Consider the following 21,554-nt stretch of genomic DNA (forward strand, 5'->3'; position numbering starts at 1 on the left):
GTCCAGTGTCTCACTGGCGGTGCATGCTCACAATGTTTGCACTGTGACGGTTCAAAAGTGAAAGCTACGTTTACAGAATTATTGATTATTCTTGCATTAACAAATCAATAACATAATATTTGTTGTTGGTGTTGCAAATATTATTAAATCATAACTACAATAACTAATGTGTTAATTCATTCATTTCCTACACCCCTTATCATGTCATGAAAAGCCTATTTTAGCCAACTGATTCAGAGGCAATGTATACGTCTTCCCCTTGTTGCACTAAAATGAGAGCATAATAAATTATTTTAAGACATTTTGCATTTTTTCTATTTAAATTAAAAATAAATGCATTTTAGGTGACACATTTCTGTTATTTTCAAGAGCAATTCAAAACTGCTCAGCCTACTAACAGCAAAGTCACAGCTGTAACATCACAAACAAATCTTTTTTCCCCACCCACAGATTGTACAGTTTGTTATTTAAATGTTTAAGCATACTTGTCATGAATTTTGTCTGGAAAAAGTTAAGCCTAAATTGTGAGATAAAGTTACATTTTATTTGGGTGGTGGTCGTTGGTGGTGCGGCTGGGTGTGTGTGTGGTGTGAAGGTGTCCTTTTCAAATCTGCAGTCGAAGGTATTCAAGTTGTCAGCCGCTCCTTTGTTATTTTCCGCTTGGGGGGGGGGTGACCGCTTGGAGCTGGTTAGCGATTGCAATCCTCGCTCGACTGACTCAGAGTCGTTGGCGGTAAACTGTTTTTCCATCTTTTCTGCATCATTTCTCTTTGCGATGTTGATTTCTTTTGTCAGCTGGTTTCTGGCCTGATTGTACAGGGATCTGTCCCCTCTCCAATAGGCATCCTCTTTAGCTTGGCGGAGTTGGCCGAGTTTGGCAGTGAACCACGGCTAATTGTTATTAAATGGGCAAAATGTCTTCGCTGGTACACAGGCCTTTACAAAAGCTGCTCAAGGATGTAATAGTGTCTGTATATTCATCCAACTGTCTTGAAGTTCCATCTTAGCTTCATTAGTCTACTTTTTCACTACTTTCACCACAGACTTCGCACATTTAAGTTTGTGCCTGTACGTTGGTATTAACTGAATTAAACAGTGATCAGACGTGCCCAAAGCTGCACAAGGAATAGCACGGTACGAGTCCTTTAGCGTGGTGTAACAGTGGTCTAGAATGTTGGTACCCCTGGTGGGACAGTCAACGTGCTGCTTGTATTTAGGGAGTTTGTGGTGGAGTTTTACTTCGTTAAAGTCCCCAAGAATAATGAGGGATGAATCTGGGTGCCATTTCTTGCAAGTTCATTTACTTTGCTGAGCCAGCATTTGCATTGCGATGTTCATGTTACCCTGGGGGGGGGGGGGGGGGGGGATGTAAACACCAGCAAGTATGAATGAAACAAACTCACTCATACTCAACTCAGTATAATGACTTAGTTAAAAAAAAAAGTGACTCCAAGTCCAGGCTGCAGTGTGTGCTGAACTCTGTGACATCAGAACACCATTTCTCATTCATGTAGAAGCATATTGCGTCACCTTTTGTTTTCCCCGATGGCTATGTGTCGCGGTGCAGCAGTTGGGGAGGCGGCCATTGACAAAAAACCATGTCACTGTGAAGCAGAGTGTGGCAGAATATGCAGTCTTTACTGGTCTTTGTGCGGAGATGAAGCTCGTCCATGTTGTTGGGCAGAGAGTGGAGATTTGCAAGGTGAATCGATGGAAGCGACGTTCGAAATCCTCGCTGTCACAGCCTTGACCAGGAGGGCACCGCACTTACCCCGATGCCGTCTACGCCTCGCAGTCGCTGCGCCGGTCAGTAGCTTCGAGAAAAAACTGTGTTTATTTGTGAAACTTGGTATAAAAAGGTCTGGAGGGTACTTCCCAGTGCTTGAGCAAGTATTCCCTCACGTAAGTCGCATAGTGTCGCCAAAGACGAACGGAAATGACAAAGACAAATACAATTCTAGAGAGCGCGTCACCTAGGCAAACTTCCGTGTAGTCGCCATCTTGTATATGGATAAAAAGACATTCTATTGTACGACCAGTTTGATATGACATACAATTATTTACAATATCCATAAGTGGAGGGTCCCTGCTCCAGCTTTCAATCATTTTGGGGGTCCTCGGCCTGGAAATTGTTGAAGGCCCTTGATATAAAACATTTAAAAAATTACGGCGGCCATTGTATCGGCTTGGAGAAGCAGCAAGTTATCGGGTATTGGTGAAAAAAAAAACAGTTCTTGTGCATCTGTAATTATTTTGATAATCGATTAATCTGTCAGTTATTTTTTTCAAATAATCAATGAATCGGATTCAAAGAAATATTTCCATTCCTTTATTCAAAAACAGGAGATTATTTCAAACTGACTGTGCAGAAACTGCATGAAAATGAATTAATTATTATTTTGATACTGGTTTGGTCCGTAACATCCATCAGAAATTTGGCAAATATGTTGATCAGTGTTTTCCAATGTAAAAGCAGGTGTTTGCAAACGTCTTATAGTCTGCTTTAATGGAGAACTACAGAAATCTGACAATATTTACTATTCAGAGGCTGAAAGTTAAACTAGTCTACAATGATTAAACGACTATCAAAATAGTGGTTGATTAATCTGATTATCAATTTGCTGGTGATTAATCAATTAATTGTTGCACCTTTACTTGCAATAAATCCCATTATTTGTTGGAGTCCCTTTTAGAGCAACCCAACTCAATTTTAATCTTAGTGCACTTTAAAATCAATCTCATTAGACACCAAGTGCTGTACATAAATACAAATGGAACATTAAACATAACATTTAAAAAGATGATGAAAAACAAATGACACTAAAATGAACAACGGTGGGGTCATGCTGTGTTAAAACCCAAGGAATAAAAATAGGTTTGAAGGCTGGTTTTAAAAATGGACAGTGAGGGTGCTTCTCCACTCCGTGGTTTGGAGACAGCAACAGAAAAGGTTCGATGCTGAAGCTTGGAGTGTAGCTTCCGCTTACATTTTTGTACCTCTCGAAGCTGATGTTCTGCTGACCTGTGGCACCGAGCAGGTGCGTAGCGATGGAGAAGCTTAGAGAGGTAAGGCGGGGCGAAACTATTTGGAGATTTGAAAATGAATACCAGAATCTTAAAATGAATTCTAAGGTGCACAGACAGGGAGTGGAGTAAGGCCACAATGACTTGTGTGTTTCAGTTAAGAGTCAAGCGGAAGCACTTTCAACCAACTGGAGACGTTTGAGGGGCAGGGATTCTGTTTGAAAGTGCTGCTGTATAAGAAAGAAAGGTGAAGCCTTACCTTTGAGGTGAAAAAAAAAATGCTGACTTAACTACTAGCCGAACTTGTTGATCCAATTCAAAACCCAGGTTTGAGACTGCTGGCTCACAGAGTGTGCCATAGGGTCCAAGTCAACAGTGGTGGGAGGGGTTTCTAATGGCTTCTGGGTCCAAAGACCAACATTTTGGTTTCCTTTTCATTAAAATGTAATACATTCAAGGCCATCAACAATTTAATGCCTTCAAGAGATTATAAAAACACTTTTAAGGAGAAGGCACATTTCTTCAGTGGCACATAAATCTGTCATGAGCATAGGAATGAAAGTGAATGCCCTGCTTTCTCAAGAGAGAACCCAGGGGCAGCAGAGGGAGACAAGCAGCGGCCTATAATTTAACTTGGTGGAACCCCATAGGCCAGGAGAGCAGAGCGGGACTCAGAACTACAAAGGCTTACAAACATACTGTAGTTTTGTCTGCCAGATACGATCTGAGCCAATCCAGAGCACTACCACTAATGCCCACAAAGTGCTGTAATCAAGCCACTAATTATATTGTGGTCCACAGTATCAAATGCCGCTGTTTTGATAAATGAATAAAACTATGAGATCCCTCGCAGTAGCAATCTTTCCTGCTTAGCTGTGCAAGTACTCTCATTAAACCAGAGCTCTGGTTTTGTTTTGGGCTGCAGTTTTTAAGGACCAATATGGTTTGGCAGGAGAAGTGAAAGCAGGAGCTGAGCTTTCTCTGTGTTTACAGAAGTTAAGGCAGAGGGGACAACGGCGGTCAAGGCTACAGAGAAATGACCTGCAGTGTATAGTGCAAATAAAAATAAATAAATAAATAAATAAAAAACAGTGAATAATTAGTATCATGTTTAAAGGACAAAGTGGAGGAAACAAGTGAGTCACATTTAATATCAAGAAAAATACAGATAAAAACAGACTTCATCTTGCATAACAAAAATATTTAAGATCCTGCTGAGTCAGTGCCTACCATATCTATTATAGTTATAAACCATCCAATCTGCAAAAAATAACAATTACAAATGACATCAGATTCAGAAAAACTGACAAATGACTCAGACAAACTTGGAACACACTCGTGACATATTCAGCAGTTATTAGATTTGTAATCTATTGAATCCCATTTTGGCCATCTGGCTGAAAAAGTGCAGTGGCAACCCCAAACTAACTATGACAACAAAGAGTGGTTTGTGAAGGATGATACAAATGTCCATAGGACAGTTTACATCCATTTCCATTTGACCTTCTGTGGTTTTAATCCTTGGCGTAAATCTTTCTTTGGTTGATAGTTGACAGATGTTTATTTCCTTAAAAAAAATATTTTATATAAACAAATGAAAGTGATGATTGCATCTACAGTAGTTCTTAACTGAAGCATTATGAGATTGTGACAGCTGATGGTCAGCGTGTCCTCCTGTAATAAACAAAGGTGGCCACCAAAATCACTGATGCCACTAAGGTTAATTTCTTCCAGCGAGACCATCCATGGATTACACCCTCCTACAATGAAAGACAGGAAAAAAAGACAAACCTGTAAATCAGTACAGCAACATACAGTGGGAGGAAAAAGTATGTGAACCAATTGGAGTTTCCTTAATTTCTGCATAAATTGGTCATAAAATGTGTTCTGATCTTCATCTAAATCACAAGGATAAACACACATAGACTACTTAAACTAATACCACACAAACGTTTTATATTTTTATAGAAAATAACGTAACCATTCTCAGGACAGGGAGGAAAAAGGAGGTGAATCCTTAAGGCCTCTTTATACTCCTGCGCTCGAGCCTGCATTGCAACACCCGCTGTCTTTTGTTAATATAATGTAAATAGCTTTTTGCATTAAAAAAAACCCATAAAGACAAGATTGCTTCCTTACTTATTCTGTCAGAATAAGATTTGCCAAAACAGCGGCAAAACCAAACATTTCCTGTAGTTGCAGATCAGACGTGCGCAACGATCAGGTTGAATTTTCAACCGTTCCGCGAAACAAAACTGTTGCAGTTCAGCAAGGTTCTGGTGTGAATAACTCTTGAGGTCACGCCACAGCATCTCCATCGGGTGTGTGTTTGTGTGTGTGTGCCTTTAATGGCTCTTTGGAGGTGATTGGCTAATTGCCTTCCTGGTACGGGCCCTGCTGACTGGCTACTAAAAGACTGACTGACCGTCTGGCCACTCCTGATTGGCTGCTATGAGGAGACGCCAATCGTGAAATCCTGCTGTTGTCAGTGCTAAAAGAAGCGCCGTTTGACAGCTGCTCCTCATTACTGTTGTTTTGAGTGGGTTAGGGTTTGCTTCTGTATAGGCTTGTTAGCAAGCTAGTTTTTGTTTGTTCGTTTAAGTTAGTATTTCCTCACGTTTTGGTGACTGTTTTCTGTTTGTTCTTAATTTTGAGTTTTTGTTAACCATCTGTGTAGCAAGTAGGTCAGCTGGGCAAAAGGTGGAAGTGAATTTGAAAGGCAGAAGGAGTTTGAATTCTTTGGTGGACTGTATAAACTTTACTCTGACTGGAACCTCATGTCCTTAACCTCACGGAGAAGTAGTGAGAATTAATGGAGTGGATGATAGCAAAATTTTCAAAAAAGAAAAAAAGCGATTACAGATGGGCAGGCAAGCGCAAGAAGTTGGTCAGAAGAGAGCGAGGGACTGAGAAGTAGTAAAAAGAAGGCTAAGATTAATGGGCAGCTACAAATGAGGCAGATTTTAACCCGGTTAAACCAATGCGAGTTATGGAGCAAGAAATTAGGAAGATTTAATGTGCAAAGTTGATGAACAACAGAAGAGTGCTGATCCATGCAAGTAGACAACAGCAGGAAAAAAACTATTAAAATGACATCACTTGAAGGGAAACGATGAAAGCATATACATGTAAAAAAAAGAAATAAATCAAAGGGGGAAAAGTGGTGGAAGCAGAAGAGATGGCGTCCTTCAAGATACTATGGCGACGATATTGAAACTTTCTACCGAAATCAGTGCAACTTGGGTACATGAACTATAGTGTGAAGGAATATATATACCCAAACCAATCAGGTGTTTTCTTTGTTAATAAATGGAACGTTGTTAAATAATGTAAAGGGAAGTTGAGGTGTGCCAAATGTGGAGGACAGCATGAGTATGGAAAGTGTGGAAGTGATGCTCGTCAAATGTAATTGTGGAGGAGCTCTCAGCGCAGCATATGAAGGATGCAAAGTTCTGAGGCAAGCAAGAGAGACCCAAAGAATTGAAATCATGAAGAAGGTCTCATTTGTAAAAGCCGTCACACGAGAAAGAACGCAAGACGCAAAAAGTGTAAATACATTAGAAAGGGGACAAAGAATTTTGGAGCAGAGGCCAATTCAAAGACAAGAAAAACAAAGCCAAATATACTATGATGTATCAGCGCAACATGTTTGTTCACACAGATGTAAAGTGGATGACAATACCATGATTATGAAGAAAGAGAACTTTGTGGCGTTCATGTCATACTGGATATAGAGCACCAATGAGGTCGATATTGGATTATGGATGTATAGTGTATGGAGCAGCACCTTAAACAACATTACACAAGATGGACAGATTACAATGCAGAGCATAACGAATATGTACAGGAGCCATGAAAACAACTTTAATAAATGCCTTATTAATAACAGAAGCAGGAGCGATACCATTAGAGTTATGGAGAAAGAAACTCATTTAGCTTTTTGGATTAATTTTAAAAGATGCAGAGGAAAGAATCCTCCAGGGTAAATTATTGAGAGCTGCTGGGAATATGCAAAGTTTCAGAAGAATGGGTTTGGTTGGACAGGAAATGAATGGGCTATAATGTATGGGTTTAATATTTTTTTGCAGCCCAGTTCAGTTTGTGCAATTCCCCCATGCATGTATCCAGAAACAAAAAGGGATATAAATGAAAGGAATTTGAAAAAAATTAAAAATAATAATAAATGAAGTGGGGAAACAAACGAGTACCGGTATATAATAAACACGTATTATTCATTCATTTTCCGTTCTGCTTATCTTCACTAGGGTCGCGGGCTGCTGGAGCCTATCCCAGCTATCTTCGGACGAGAGGCAGGCTACACCCTGAACTGGTCGCCAGCCAATCGCAGGGCACATAGAAACAAACAACCATTCGCACTCACATTCACACCTATGGGCAATTTAGAGTCTTCAATTAACCAACCATGCATGTTTTTGGGATGTGGGAGGAAACCGGCGTACCAGGAGAAAACCCACACAGGCACGGGGGGGAAGTGCAAACTCCACACTGGGAAGGCCGGATTTGAACCCAGGTCCTCAGAACTGTGCGGCTAACCAGTCAACCGCCATGCTGCATATATTTTATACACACACACACACACATATGGGAAAGTTAACTGTTTATTTACCATAAACACAGCGGCACATCAATATTCAGGCAGCAGTAGTTGACTTACTTCAGCATACTTATTTTCAGCGTCATTTGATTGACAGGTGGTCTCACAGTCCTGCAGCTTGAGGGCAGGCCTCATTTCAAATTTTATTCATCTTTTATTTAACTCGGTAAAAACAAGATATGCTGTAAAATCTCTTTTTCAAAAGCCAAGAGGCAGCAGAAATGATACAATACATAACACAACATACAATAAATAAAAATAAAGACTGAAAAATAACAGTGATATTGAAATGTATGACATCTGAGTTAAAAACAAAGCCCTGATGCGTTTGAGTACATATATCTTTTTTTTAATTCATTCAAATTTGGCAGGCTTTAAAGACATTTATTTGGGCCTCTTTAGTCGCATAATGAGTCTATACCTTTGTGCCAAATGTTAAATATTTGTTTAAGTGCAATTTTTGTGGTCTGTTTTATTTATTTATCTCAAATATTTATTGTTCTACATTACAATGCCAATGTTCAATATTCTTTAGAATTAAAAGTTAATTGTTCTTAAAAAAAAGACCACCTGTGTATGTAGCTCACGAAGCAGTCAGGGTAAGTTGCCATTTCTGTTGAACTCAGCAGGTTTTCGCACATATATTTGTTTGTAGTGGGCCGCCACAAGAGAATTTTGTCCGCCACTAATAAATTTTTACGCTACCTGTTTGTCCTCGCTGTCACTGTAGCGTGTCATTACACGGCAGTCAGTAGGTGGCAGTATGCATTACCTCCGACAAGACGCGCACCTTGGTCTGCCAGAGAAGAAGAGGGTCAAGAAGAAGCGGGGCTCCAGCGCGATTCGTGAGGGACTCGAACAGACAATGGCAAGAACGAAGGCAAACAACTAACCCTATCGCAAAAAAACAACAACAGAAAAACAGTACAAACACTGTATGTCGCCAAACAATTCAAGAAGTTTGACGCTCTCTCTCTGTTAACGTAGCTAGAAGCTAAACGTGCATAGACAGTAGTAACTCGCGCAATGTTCATATAGCATAAACGGTTCTGCTCCTTACTTGACATGTGTGACCTCTCATTCACACAGATTAATATTGAAAATGTATTTCAAGCAAATCACAAAAAAAAAAAAAGCCTCATCCTGAGGGCACACGCCAATATGCTGTCGAGTCTGCTAGTTTGGAAGCAACAGGTGAGACTTAGCACTTAACACAAGGCCGGTTCTAATTAAGTTTCTCTTTTGCCTTTATGACTGCATCAGCGAACAATAAACACAGAACTACTGCATTTGACCCACAGTGGCTCAAAATGCCTCAGTTTAAGTCATGGCTGTAATGTCACACAGTACAGTCAATATAGTAGGTGGATTATTTCTTCAGTTATTAATAACCATGTTTTTGTTTTGTTTCATTTTGCAATTTGGTTATTGCTCTACATTTTAGGGATGTTTTGTCAATCGTGCAGAATGCACAGGCCAGCAGCTAAGGAAGGCCCAGGAAGGAGGGGCTTTGTTGAGTTTGGAACAGAGGTTTACTCTGAAGCACACAGTACTCGGAACGGCCAGCAGATCACCACAGAGCACCACAAGGATCAAGCATCCCTCACACTCGCTTTTCAACAATCAATAGGGCAAGAGCATCATTTGCATAATTAAAACATTCTTTCAAATTTGTTCTTATTGGTGCAGTTTTGACAGTTATCTTGTCAATTAATCCTAAGGTTAAAACTGACCTCCGCAATCGCTTACAAGGAGAACACCTGGCCCCCTGCTTCAAAATATCTGTTAATGGACACGATCACGTGGACATGGCTGGGGCAGATGCCGGGCCGGGTCCTGGCACATCTGTGCTGGTCTCTGGTCTGGCCACCCCCTTTCTCCTCCAGTTTGAATGCATCATACACCCGTCAGTGGGGGGACGGCAGTGTCGGGCTGGGGAGGACACTTGGCCAGGTGTTCCAGCACGCCGGCCTGCTCTTTGGCCCGCCATGCCTTTGCCCAGCAGATTTGTAATGCATCACATACATTCAAACGTCCTTTGAGTAGCTGGTTGGCCTGTGTGGGGGGGACTGTTGCGCACACATTTTCCTTGTGTCTTGCCGTTTTGTGTTGCAACAGCCTACCCCTACACTAGGCACATTTTTTGACCAATTCATGAAGAAATTCCAAGAGTTAATATACTTTTTCCTCCTCCCGTCCGTATTCATCAAAACTACAGGTGATAATGATGTTAATGCATCACTCACCCAGCCTCCCTGCTGGACAAGCCAATAGTAGAGTTGCTCTCTGACAACCTGTAGAACCCAGCTAATTATGATCCTGATGTTCTCTAGATGATTCGTGGTCAGGGCCTTTAAAATAGAACAAAAAGTATGTTAATACAACTGTGTCATTGAATACATATCAATAGTTTTTTTTATTGCACTAATTGTTCAATCAGTCAGATTTATGTTATAAAGTACTTTTCATACATACAATGTAGCACAAGGTATTTTACACAACAAAAGCAAGGAAAGCAAACAAAGCCAATGCCACCGACAAACAAAAACAGATGCACACATACACGCACAGAAATAATTCCCCTCACCCACCCCTTCTCTCACACATAATGGGAGTATATAAGAGCACTGAAAGGAAGGCAACTGAAGCACTATCTTACTGTCAGCAATTTGCACTCTAGATGTTGGATAAAATAAATAAATAAAATTGGTTAGAGATAATAACTAAAATAATTGTAATCAATAAAAGATGAGATGGAAATAAAATGGTAGGGTTAACAGCAAAAATAAAATAAACAAAAAGATATGTAAGTAAAAGACAAATATATATATATATATATATATATATATATATATATATATATATATATATATATATATATGTATATATATATATAATGAAGAGGAAATGGTATGCTAAAATTATGAATAAGATTTAATCAAACGCTGACTGTTTAGCACATCTGCCTCAGAGTTCTGGGGACCGGGGTTCAAATCCCGGCCCGCCTGTGTGGAGTTTGTATGTTCTCCACGTGCCTGGGTGGGTTTTCTCCGGGCACTCCAGTTTCCTCCCACATCCCAAAAGACATGCGTGGTAGGTTGATTGAAGACTCTAAATTGCCCGTAGGTGTGAATGTGAGTGCGGATGGTTGTTTGTTTGTATGTGCCCTGCAATTGGCTGGCGACCGGTTCAGGGTGTACCAGCAGCCCGCGACCCTAGTGAGGTTATCCTATAAATGGAAAATTTAATCAAACACCGGGCTAAAAAAAATTAAGTTTTCCTTTAAAAATGTCCACACGTGCCGCTGTTCTCAGATCTTCAGGAACGGTGTTCCATCAGTGCGGACCATAATATTTAAAGGATGTTTCCCCATGTGTTTTTGTTCTTACTTTGGGGTCTGATAAAAGACCTTTATCTGAAAACCTCAGAGTTCTGGACGGCTCCCAATAAAATAATTTTAAAAGAAATCCTGACGCAGCGGCCCAGTGGGGAACTGGTTAGAGCGTCAGCCTCACAGTGCTGAGGACCCGGGTTCAATCCCCGGCCCCGACTGTGTGGAGTTTGCATGTTCTCCCCGTGCCTGCGTGGGTTTTCTCCGGGCACTCTGGTTTCCTCCCACATCCCAAAAACATGCATAAATTGGAGACTCGAAATTAACCGTAGGTCTGACTGTGAGTGTGAATGGTTGTTTGTTTGTATGTGCCCTGCGATTGGCTGGCAACCAGTTCAGGGTGTACCCCACCTCCTGCCTGATGACAGCTGGGATAAGCTCCAGCATGCCCGCGACCCTAGTGAGGAGAAGCGGCTCAGAAAATGGATGGATGGATGGATGGATCCTGAAGCACACAGGAAACCAGTGCAGAGACTTTCAAATCTGTGTAATACGAGCTCTATTCTGGTCTTTGTTTGCATTTGTGCAGTTGAGTTCTGGAGTCACTCCAGTGTTACAATATTCTTTTTAGGAACACCAGAAAGAAGAGCATTGCAATATTCAATTCTACAAGTGATAAGAGAATGAATTAGTGTCTGTGTTGGCTTTGGGAAAAAAATGGATGCACTTTGGCCATGTTTTTCAGATGATAAAAGTCGTTATTGGTGATATGGTGCTTCTGGAACCGTGAACCTTTCCGAGGCTTCCGAATACTGAACCATTTGCATTTTCTTGGGAACCATACTGAGGGATAATTTAAAGCAAAGAACAAAAATACCTGAAATATGTGATGCGGAGTGAATGATGTTTCAATTCAATTTCTTCCCAAGGGGCAATGTATAAGGGCATCACAGCATATCTTTACAGTAATTCCACAATTTATTATTAGTAGTGCAGTTTTACGTTTGCCTTGCAAAAAAGCTGAACACTGTTGGGAACATTACCAGGCACCCCCTGGTTGGGTTGTGAAACTGAATGCAGAGTTGATTTATGGATCCAGTCCTGGTACTGCTTGTCACCTATCCACAGCCAAGGCTGTGCCACTTGTGTCCACACTGTCCATTATAAGAAAGTTTCAGGGCTGACAGCGCTCTCTGCTGGTAGAAAAGAGTGCAGAGTAGCTGCTTCGGAGAGAGCCTATCATAATCATGCCAGCTGCTGTCCCTTCTGCCATTTTGCCCCTGGTGAACATCTGCGGGCTTGCCTGATCTCCGTGCACCGGCTCACTGTTGTTGAAATCACCTAAAGGAAGCGTCACTGAGGCTGGGCTGATCAAACCAGACATTCTGCTCCAAAAATATTGGAAAAGTGCAGTCAATTCCTTTATTTATTTATTATTTTTTTTTTTTTTACTTGAGTCTAAAAACCCAGTTAAAACTTGTATTTACTTTAACCTACTGTAGGTGCCAGAGTGGAAGGGAGTTCAAACCCTCTCAAGAATACTAATACAGCAGCCCAGGCTGTGTGTCGATTAGAGTATGCCTGGTCGGAATTTCTCAACCTCGCTCAGGCTCTTTCCATCCCAGAGAGGTGACGTTCCATGTCCCTGGAGCTAGCTTCTGTGGCCCGGGATCAGATCGCCACCCAGCTTACATTACACCTGACCCCCTTGGCCCCTACCACACGTGTTGAGCCCATGGGAAGGGGCACCCACATTGCCTCTTCGGGCTGTGTCCGGCTGGGCGCCATGGGTGCAGGCCTGGCCACAACGGGCTCGCCATCATGCCCCACCTCCAGGCCCCGGTGACCCGCATTCAGGCGAACAGGGTTCACGCTGCCCGTTCGCCACCTTGTCAATGGTGGTGTCAATAAATGAAATCCGTGAAGTAGTAAGTGCTTATTGTATTATTTATATACATTTTAAAGTCTCATGCATGCATTTCATTATGAACAAATATGTTTGTGAGGTGCAGATATTGTTTTTGTCCACTTGAGGTCGCCCTGCCCACATTCTACATCTTAGAACTATGACTGTGAAAAAGCATATGCCTTAAAAAAGGCAGGTCTGCTCTGTTGAGTGACATGGATGTGAACTTGCCGACGTGCTGTGATGGGCCGGAAATTCCATGTCTACAGTATTAGCCACTGTATTTTCCTTTGACTGTCTTATTTCAGCTACTGACAGGTGTGTTAAGAATGTGCTTTTAATTACCAAATTTTGTTATGCTTTGTTTAACAAAAATAAATTGTAAGAGCACCAAGGCCTGTTTCCATTCTCCCATCTCTACCACCAGCTACTTCCCAGTGTTCTTTGCAGCGCTCTTTGTAAATACTGTTGTTGTAGTAAATCCAGCTAAACATTGCTCTTTACATGCTTTTGTTCCTGTCATTATTGTTATGAGTGTCTGCTTAGCTATACAGTGGAACCCTAATTTATGAACGCTTCAATTATCGTACTATTCAATTTACGTACCACAAAATGAACAAAAATGTGTCACGTCTCCTGTGCTCATCGTTCTCTGCTCGCTACTTTGCTCAGTGCTTTATCATGTGCCATTTTGGAGTATTTTTTGCCTTCATTTATATATTTTGCTTGCTCAATATGGGTCCAACAAAAGCAATGGACAATCATGGCAAGAGGGAGGGAATCACTGTGGACTTAAAAAAAAAGTGTATTTTTGAGGAATACCTCAGTGGCACCCGCATTGCAGACCTTACTCGCGAGTACGGTAGGAACAAGTCCACAATTGCCACTAGTGTTAACAAAAAAAACAACCTGATGCTTTTGTTGCTGCTGACATGGCCAAGGGGGTACAGTACCCTCGAAAGGACCGAGAAAAAGTTCTGGACCAGGTAGAAAGCTTTTGCTTGCTTGGATCAATGGAAAACAGTTAGCAGGAGATAGCATTTCTGAGGCTATCATTTGTGAGAAGGCGAGGCTTTTACCTGCTGACTTGTTTTCTAGAGAAGACCCTAGTGCCAGCGCAGAAGAATAATTTAAGGCTAGCCGTGGGCGGTTCGACAAATTTAAAAAAAGAACAGGCATCTATAGTGTGGTTCGACATAGTGAGCCTGCTAACTCCGATCGCTTCAGAGAAGTTCATCAGGCACTTCCGAGATTTTCTCGACAAAGGGGGCTACGTACGGCAGCAAGTTTTCAATGGTGACAAGACTGGACTTTTCTGCAAGAAGATGCCAAAGCGGACCTACATTAAAAAGGAGGAGAAAGCACTAACAGGACACAAGCCGATGAAGGATTACAGCGTGCTCATGGTATGTGCTAATGGTAGCGGTGAGTGTAAAGTGAAACCATTGCTTATTTATCACTCTGAAACTCCCAGAGCGTTTAAAAAGTTTGTTATTAAGGACACTGACCATGATATCGTGGTTTAATAAGAAGGCATGGGTCACAAGGCAACATTTTACAGAGTGGATAAACACTGCCTGTGGCCCCACAGTAAAAAAAAAAAAAAAAAGAATTCTTGAACAAAGGCTTGCCACTCAAGGCATTGTTACTCATGGAAATGCGCCTGCCTATCCCCCCAACATACAGAAGGCTTTACTGGATGAGTTGTCGTTCATTAGCATAGAATTCCTGCCAACCAACACCACTCCACTCATTCAACTTGTGTTTGAGCAGCCAGTTTTAACCTGGAGAATTGTGCGGGAACTAAAAGTGAGGACCTGTTTATTACTGTGCTGTGGTATGTTAGTGTGCCATGAGAGATCGTCAGGTGTGCTGGAACAAATTATTAAATTTTATGTAAATGGTCCAAACATTTTTCTTTACGACAAATAATATATCTTTGTGCAACTCGCTTGTCCTATCTCCTCCCCCCTCGTCTCCTGCTTGGAGAGAGGGCTACGTGGCGTTGAGCAAATCTATGGCTGTTGCTGTTTGGGTTCTGCACTGGCCAACTGGGACAAGATCTGAGGTGAACTATTTCCGCTGGAGTCGTTACCATAGAGGATTCTGCTCTGACTGAACGGGCCAGGTCCTGAGGCAGAACCACAGAAGGTGTCTATCAACCCTTTGATTCCATTTCTCTTAAAATAGACTCTCATGCAATCTTAACTCGTTCCCTGGCAATGCCGTCCAAAGACGTCATTCAGAATCGTGCTATTCCCTGCCAATGCCGTCGAAAGACGTCAATGCCGTTTTTTAACAGGGATGGGTGGGGGAGGGTCTTGTGCAGTTTATGTGTGATTGTCAAGCCTCTGGATAACTGCAATGAGGAATGGCACCCTGTAGAGGGCAACAATGCCTTGAGGTTAATGTCCCTCCCTCAGATTGAAAAAGATGAAGGAGGAGGAGGCAGGAGACAATGAGAAGAGGCTAGAATAATGGCGGAAAAGAGAGAAGACAAAATGAAAAAAATCTAAACAAAAGCTTTCGGTACTAGATATTTATTGCGCCAAGGCAAGAAAAATATTCCTGCGACTGACAGGAATGACGCCTTCGATCATGCGGGGGAATAAAGGATGACGCTCCGAGCCGATCCATTTACAGCAAAGCTATCGCCGAAAATTCCAGGCCATATGCGAGATGCTTCCGGCCGCTTGCCATCTGATTGTCTGCCGACCAGGATTTGAGTCAATGGGATCCGGAATTGTCAGATCAGTGAACTCCCTCTGGATCGCCTGGAAGCAGGTAACTCGTTTCCAGCTAGCGTTAGCTACATTTAGCGATCAAACAATTCTCCCTTCTCCTCTCCTTCAATGCATGTTACATAAACACAATTTAGTCCCACTAGTTCACATTACAATGTAACATCTGTTGCCAGTACTGATTTGAATTTTCCATTTAGAGTTCGTCCATCTTGCAGTAATGCAACACCCGTGAGTTGAACGTCTTTTACAATTGCAACGAATAAATGTAATGTGTTTTTTTTTTTTTACCCTTGCAAAAGTCCTCATCAATAAAAAGTATTCTCTAGTAATGGTATGTATTTTTTTAAAACTTACAGGTTATGCATCCAGCAGACGTTCGACTCCCATTCCAGTACGCAGTGCAAACAAAAAAGGTAATTGCAAGCTTTTTTTCTCCACGTCCCACTACAGCAATTTCAACAATGTATTTTTATAGTAATAGTTATAGTTCTAAACTGCACAGGTTGTGCTTCGAGCAGAAGTAGGGACTGGTTTCAAGGACAATGGCAAGCACACAAGATCCCATTCACCGCCACCAAAGAATAAAATCCGGATGTGAGTAAAACCTTGCTAAATTTTATGTGCAAGGTAATAAAAACCTGGACTATTGAGTAAACGGTAGCGGAGAATTTGGAGGAAAACAGTACAAGTGTGGGAGCCCCATTTGTTCACGTATTTTAGTCAATTGTAAATTCTGTACATAGTTATACTTATATACTTATAAGTATAAGTTATTATATATATACTTATATTTTTTCTGTCAAAAAAACTTTCTCAGTGTTGTTTTATTTCAAATGTTTAAGATTTTCACTAAACAAATGAATATTGGTGTCAAAGTCATTATTCTGCTTGATCTGTCTGCTTTCACAAAAAGGCTGTTTTCTCAGTTTCTTTCCTTCAGAAACAGATTTGGCTGAAACTAGCCTATATTTGACTGCTGATTATTAAAGAACAGTATAAGCTAGAGACAAACTTTTTTTTCTGATGTAAGAAGAGAGTTTGATCTTTCTTTTGGTGGTTTTGGTGTTTATATAGTAATAGTACACAATGTTCTGTGGGGCTTGAAAAATGAGTGAAATTGATCGAAAATGACTGACAGTCAGGGAAAAGCGGGCAGTGAATGAGTTAATGAACATTGTACTGCACCAGACTATGTGATAAATGTTGCCCACTTGACATACATTGCAGCCTGGTTATCCTGGAAGGGGTATCCCCCCCGCTCTTCTGTGGTCCCTTCTGAATGTTTCTTTTTTCCCAAATGGGGTTCTGAGTTTTTCCTTGCCCGATTGGGGGGGTTTAGATTAGGGGATGTCGTCAATCATTGTCAACTGTGGGACTGTGAAGCCCTTTGAGACTGTTTTGTGATTACGGGCTATACAAATAAACTTGACTTGAATCGCTATTATAGCAACTTATAGTGAGTGACATGCAGAACAATTACAGTGCCGTGAAAAAGAATGCCCCCTTCTCAAATTCTTATTTTTTTTTTGCATAGCTCCCCACTTTAATGTTAAAACAAATTTAAATATCCAACAAAGATAACCCAAGAAAACGAAATACAATTTTTAAATTGTGATTTTATTTATTCAAGTGACACTAAAATGGCCAAAAAAAAGTGTCTTGCAAATTTGACACATCATAGAAAAGAGTCTTGTTAACAATCCAAACAATGAATGATGGATAAAAACACAAAAAAATCACCAAGTATGTAAAATCAAGCTTCAAAATGATCAAGAATTGAGACATTTTTTCAGCTTCCAGATTCTGTGGGCATGTTGCTGAATGCTTTGAAATCCCGCCTTCCCCTGAACCTTCAGCTGTCAAAGACATGCCTCCTCACACGGCTCATCCTAAAGTGGACAAGGATTCGCAGCGATGCACAATTTCACATGCTCTCACAGGCCGTAGAGACATTCTGGGGCAGCCACCCATTTGTCTCCATTGAAATTCAGTGAGTCCCAGTCTGCTGACGTCACAGGTCTAGATTTTAGCCCCACCCCAGAAAATCCCGCCACAAGAGATGAAGAACAAGAGTCTTAAGCTATATCTCAACAATTCTGTTCTATATTGTTCTCAGTCTTTGCACATGCTTTCAGCACTTCAAACATATTTAATGTATTTAGAAACAAAACAAGGATGAGTTTGGGGGCACTTCTAAAGTAAATAAAAATATAAAATAATAATAGTAATAATAATTCCTGGCTCTGTGTAAAAAAGTAAGTTCCCCCTGAATTAATTGTTCCTAATCACCTTTTTTTTTTTAAAGCTGAGTTCATTTGTACTGAACACACTCAAGCATGAGTACCTAAAGGCCTGTTCAATCAAGAAATCACTTAAATAGAACCAGTCTGACAAAATGAAGTCGACCAAAAGATCTCGAACATCTGCCACAAAATGCCACGATCCAAAGAAATTAAAGAACAGATGGGAAATAAAGTAATTGACATCAGTCTGGAAAGGCTAAAGGTTCAGGACTCCAAAGTAACCATGGTGAGAGTCATTAGCCACAAATGGGAGAAAACATCGAATTGTGGTGAACATTTCCAGAAGTGGCCGGCTTGCAAAAATGACCTTAAAAGCACAGAGACGACTCATCCAGGAGGTCGCAAAGGAACCAAGGACAAACATCTAACACCAGGACAAACATCTCATGAACTTACTTTTCAAAACAAAAAAGACTTTGAGGAGAATATTCAATGACTGATAAAACAAAAGTTGAACTTTTTGGAAGGTATGTGCTTGGTTAAATCTGGTGTAAATGAACACAGAATTTCAGAAAATGAATATAACAACAGTCAAATATGGTGGTGATCATATGATGATCTGGGGTTGCTTCGGTTCTTCAAGACCTGGACGGTTTGATGTGATTGATTACACCATGAATTCTGCTCTTTACCAGAAAGTGCTTGAAAACCCTCCAGTATTGCGAAATTAAAAGAATTCTACAAGGAAGAGTGGGCCAAAATATCTTCACAGAGATGTGAAAGTGTCATTGTTATAGATAGTTATAGAAAATGCTTGATTTCAGTCGTTGCTGCTGAGGCCCAACCAGTTATTAAGGTTTAGGGGGAAATAATGTTTTCATACGGTCAGGTCATGTTGAACAGTTCGCCCCCCTCTCCACCTTAGTAAATGAAATCACCATTTGAAAACTGCATTTTATGTTTAATTGTTTATCTTTGTCTGATATTTACACTTGTTTGGTTATCCTAAACATTTAAGTGGGGAAACTGCAAAATGGGGCAAATAGTTTTTCACGGCACTATACATGCTCATCAACTGGATTGCAGAAGGTACATAATTCATCTCTGTATACACTTTTTGTGACATTTCTGTTTTGTGGTGTGCTGTGACATTATTTATTATGTAAAATATGTGCCTTGACCCAATAAAGGTTGGGAAACATTGGTTTCAGTAATGATGCTATTCCGTTTTAAATTATTACTAAAGATTTGCAGATCTTTTCTGTGTTAAACGTTGCAAGGTTTCATCACTTCATGAAAATGCTTGACCTGCATTTGTGCCATGCTGTGCATAGTTCAGCGATATCATAACTCTCAACCTCTATGAAAAAGTGTGCAAAGCCATATAAAATTATTTGGCTCAAACACAAAAGCCTTTCACTGACCACGGATTGTTGGACCTCCCAGGCAACAGAGAGTTACTTGAAGGTGATCATCTACTATATGTTGGATTGGCAGATGAGGAACGCAGAACTGCAAACTCGGCCCATGTATGAAAGTCAGACAAGCACGTACTTGGCAGGGGAATTGAGAAATGTAGTGATGCATAAAGCTGTTTTTTTTAAACATTTTTCTAGGTTTTGTTTTATGTGTTTAATAACTGTTAACTTAAAAGTAAAGTTATTGTTTTATTTGTTTAGTACACTAGTAATACAGGAATTTTGCTGACAAGGAAAATGAAGCGATATTTTTGGGATAAATATAAGTTGTTCTCTTCGTACACAAAACACATACCAAAACTGTGGCCCAAAAGTGAGGTACGTACCGTACCATGGTTTACCTGGACCGTTGCACTCCTAATCAACAATGGCTTTGAGTCTGCATTTCAATGAGAAGTCGACTGCAGTGATGATTGTGGATTTCAGCGGACATTCTTTACCAGGGCTGTCACTGCCCAAATGTCCTGTATCAGACCTTCCAGTTCCTAGGAATTACAGTCTCCCAGGACGTGAAGTAGGAATCCAACATCAACTCCAGTGCTTCCCCTACGTAGGCTTTACTTGGGCGTCCCGATAAGATGAAACTGGAACCCCCCCGCCCCCCATAAAAAAAGCGTGCTTATACTGTACAGAGACACAGGAAAAGCTCCACTCTGCACGGCTCTGCATCGTGATTAACCAAGCTAGCTAGCGTCACTAATCATCGCGTAATTAAGTTACTAATCATCGCCTCGATGGCTGCTTCATCGCTGGCACAAGATGGCAGCGCGGAATGTCCCTGGAGGAACGAGATTGTGTCGTGCGTGCGGCCAACTCCATGACTCTACATCGTTTTTAGCCCTGCTAGCGAGCTAGCCACAGCCGTGGGAATGTCAGAGTGGAGCCGCCCGCGTGACGAAGTCACAGTCACTGATTATTGGATCACTAAGTCATTAATCACCACATCCATTATTATGCCCAATAATGCATGGACAACAACTTTGTGCTAACGAGAATTTTATTAATCATCGGTTTTCCTCCCACATCCCAAAAACATTCATGGTAGGTTGACGGAAGACTCTAAATTGCCCTTGGTATGAATGTGAGAGTGAATGGTTGTTTATTTATATATGCCCTGTGATTGGCTGGCGATCGGCTCCGGCATACCTGCGACCATCGATATATACATACACACACATATATACAACCCCAATTCCAATGAAGTTGGGACGTTGTGTTAAACATAAATAAAATCAGAATACAATGATTTAAAAGCATGTTCAACTTATATTAAAATGAATAGATCGGCGCTACATCCCTAAGTGCGACTTGAAACTCTACTATGCAAAGCTAAAGACATTCATCAACAACACCCAGAAACGCCGCCGGCTTCTTTGGGCCGAACTCATCTAAGACGTCGGACTGATGCAAAGTGGAAAAGTGTTCTGTGGTCCGACGAGTCCACATTTCAAATTGTTTTTGGAAATTGTAGACGTCGTGTCCTCCGGGCCAAAGAGGAAAAGAACCATCCGGACTGTTATGGACGAAAAGTTCAAAATCCAGCATCTGTGATGGTATGGGGCTGTGTTAGTGCCAATGGCATGGGTAACTTACACATTTGTGAAGGCACCATTAATGCTGAAAGGTACATACAGGTTTTGGAGAAACATATGCTGCCATCCAAGCAACGTCTTTTTCATGGACGCCCCTGCTTATTGAAATAAGCAAGACAATGCCAAACCATATTCTGCACGTGTTACAACAGTGTGGCTTTGTAGTAAAAGAGTGCGGGTACTAGACTGGCCTGCCTGCAGTCCAGACCTGTCTCCCATTGAAAATGTGTGGCGAATTATGAAGCTGTACATTGAGCAAGAATGGGAAAGAATTCCACCTATAAAACTTCAACAATTAGTGTCCTCAGCTCCTCAGCTCTTTAGTGTCCTCAGCTCCCAAACGTTTATTGAATGTTGTTAAAACACAAGATGATGTAACTCAGTGGTAAACATGACCCTGTCCCAGCTTTTTTGGAACGTGTTGCAGCCATAAAATTAAAAGTTAATGATTATTTGCTAAAAACAATCAGGTTTATCAGTTTGAACATGAAATATCTTGTCTTTGTAGTGTATTCAATACAGGTTAAACATGATTTGCAAATCATTGTATTCTGTTTTTTTTTTGTTTAACACAACGTCCCAACTTCATTGGAATTGGATATATATATATCGTGATCAGAT

The 21,554-nt window shown here is 41.0% G+C and overlaps 1 protein-coding gene across 1 annotated transcript in view; it reads right to left on the reverse strand.

Annotated features, from left to right (window-relative positions):
• Positions 1 to 4,155: 4,155 nt before the first annotated feature.
• Positions 4,156 to 21,554, reverse strand: part of zgc:153993 (uncharacterized protein LOC767645 homolog) — a 31,615-nt gene continuing 14,216 nt past the window's right edge. Inside the window, exons 5-6 of the mRNA XM_061703253.1 lie at positions 9,886 to 9,990; positions 4,156 to 4,784 (exon numbers count right to left, since the gene is read on the reverse strand). Coding sequence (XP_061559237.1) covers positions 4,686 to 4,784; positions 9,886 to 9,990 — 204 coding nt within the window. The 3' untranslated portion in view covers positions 4,156 to 4,685. The remainder of the gene's footprint in view (positions 4,785 to 9,885; positions 9,991 to 21,554) is intronic.

The sequence above is a fragment of the Phycodurus eques genome, chromosome 2 (genome assembly GCF_024500275.1).
Source record: "Phycodurus eques isolate BA_2022a chromosome 2, UOR_Pequ_1.1, whole genome shotgun sequence".
Lineage (NCBI taxonomy): Eukaryota > Metazoa > Chordata > Actinopteri > Syngnathiformes > Syngnathidae > Phycodurus > Phycodurus eques.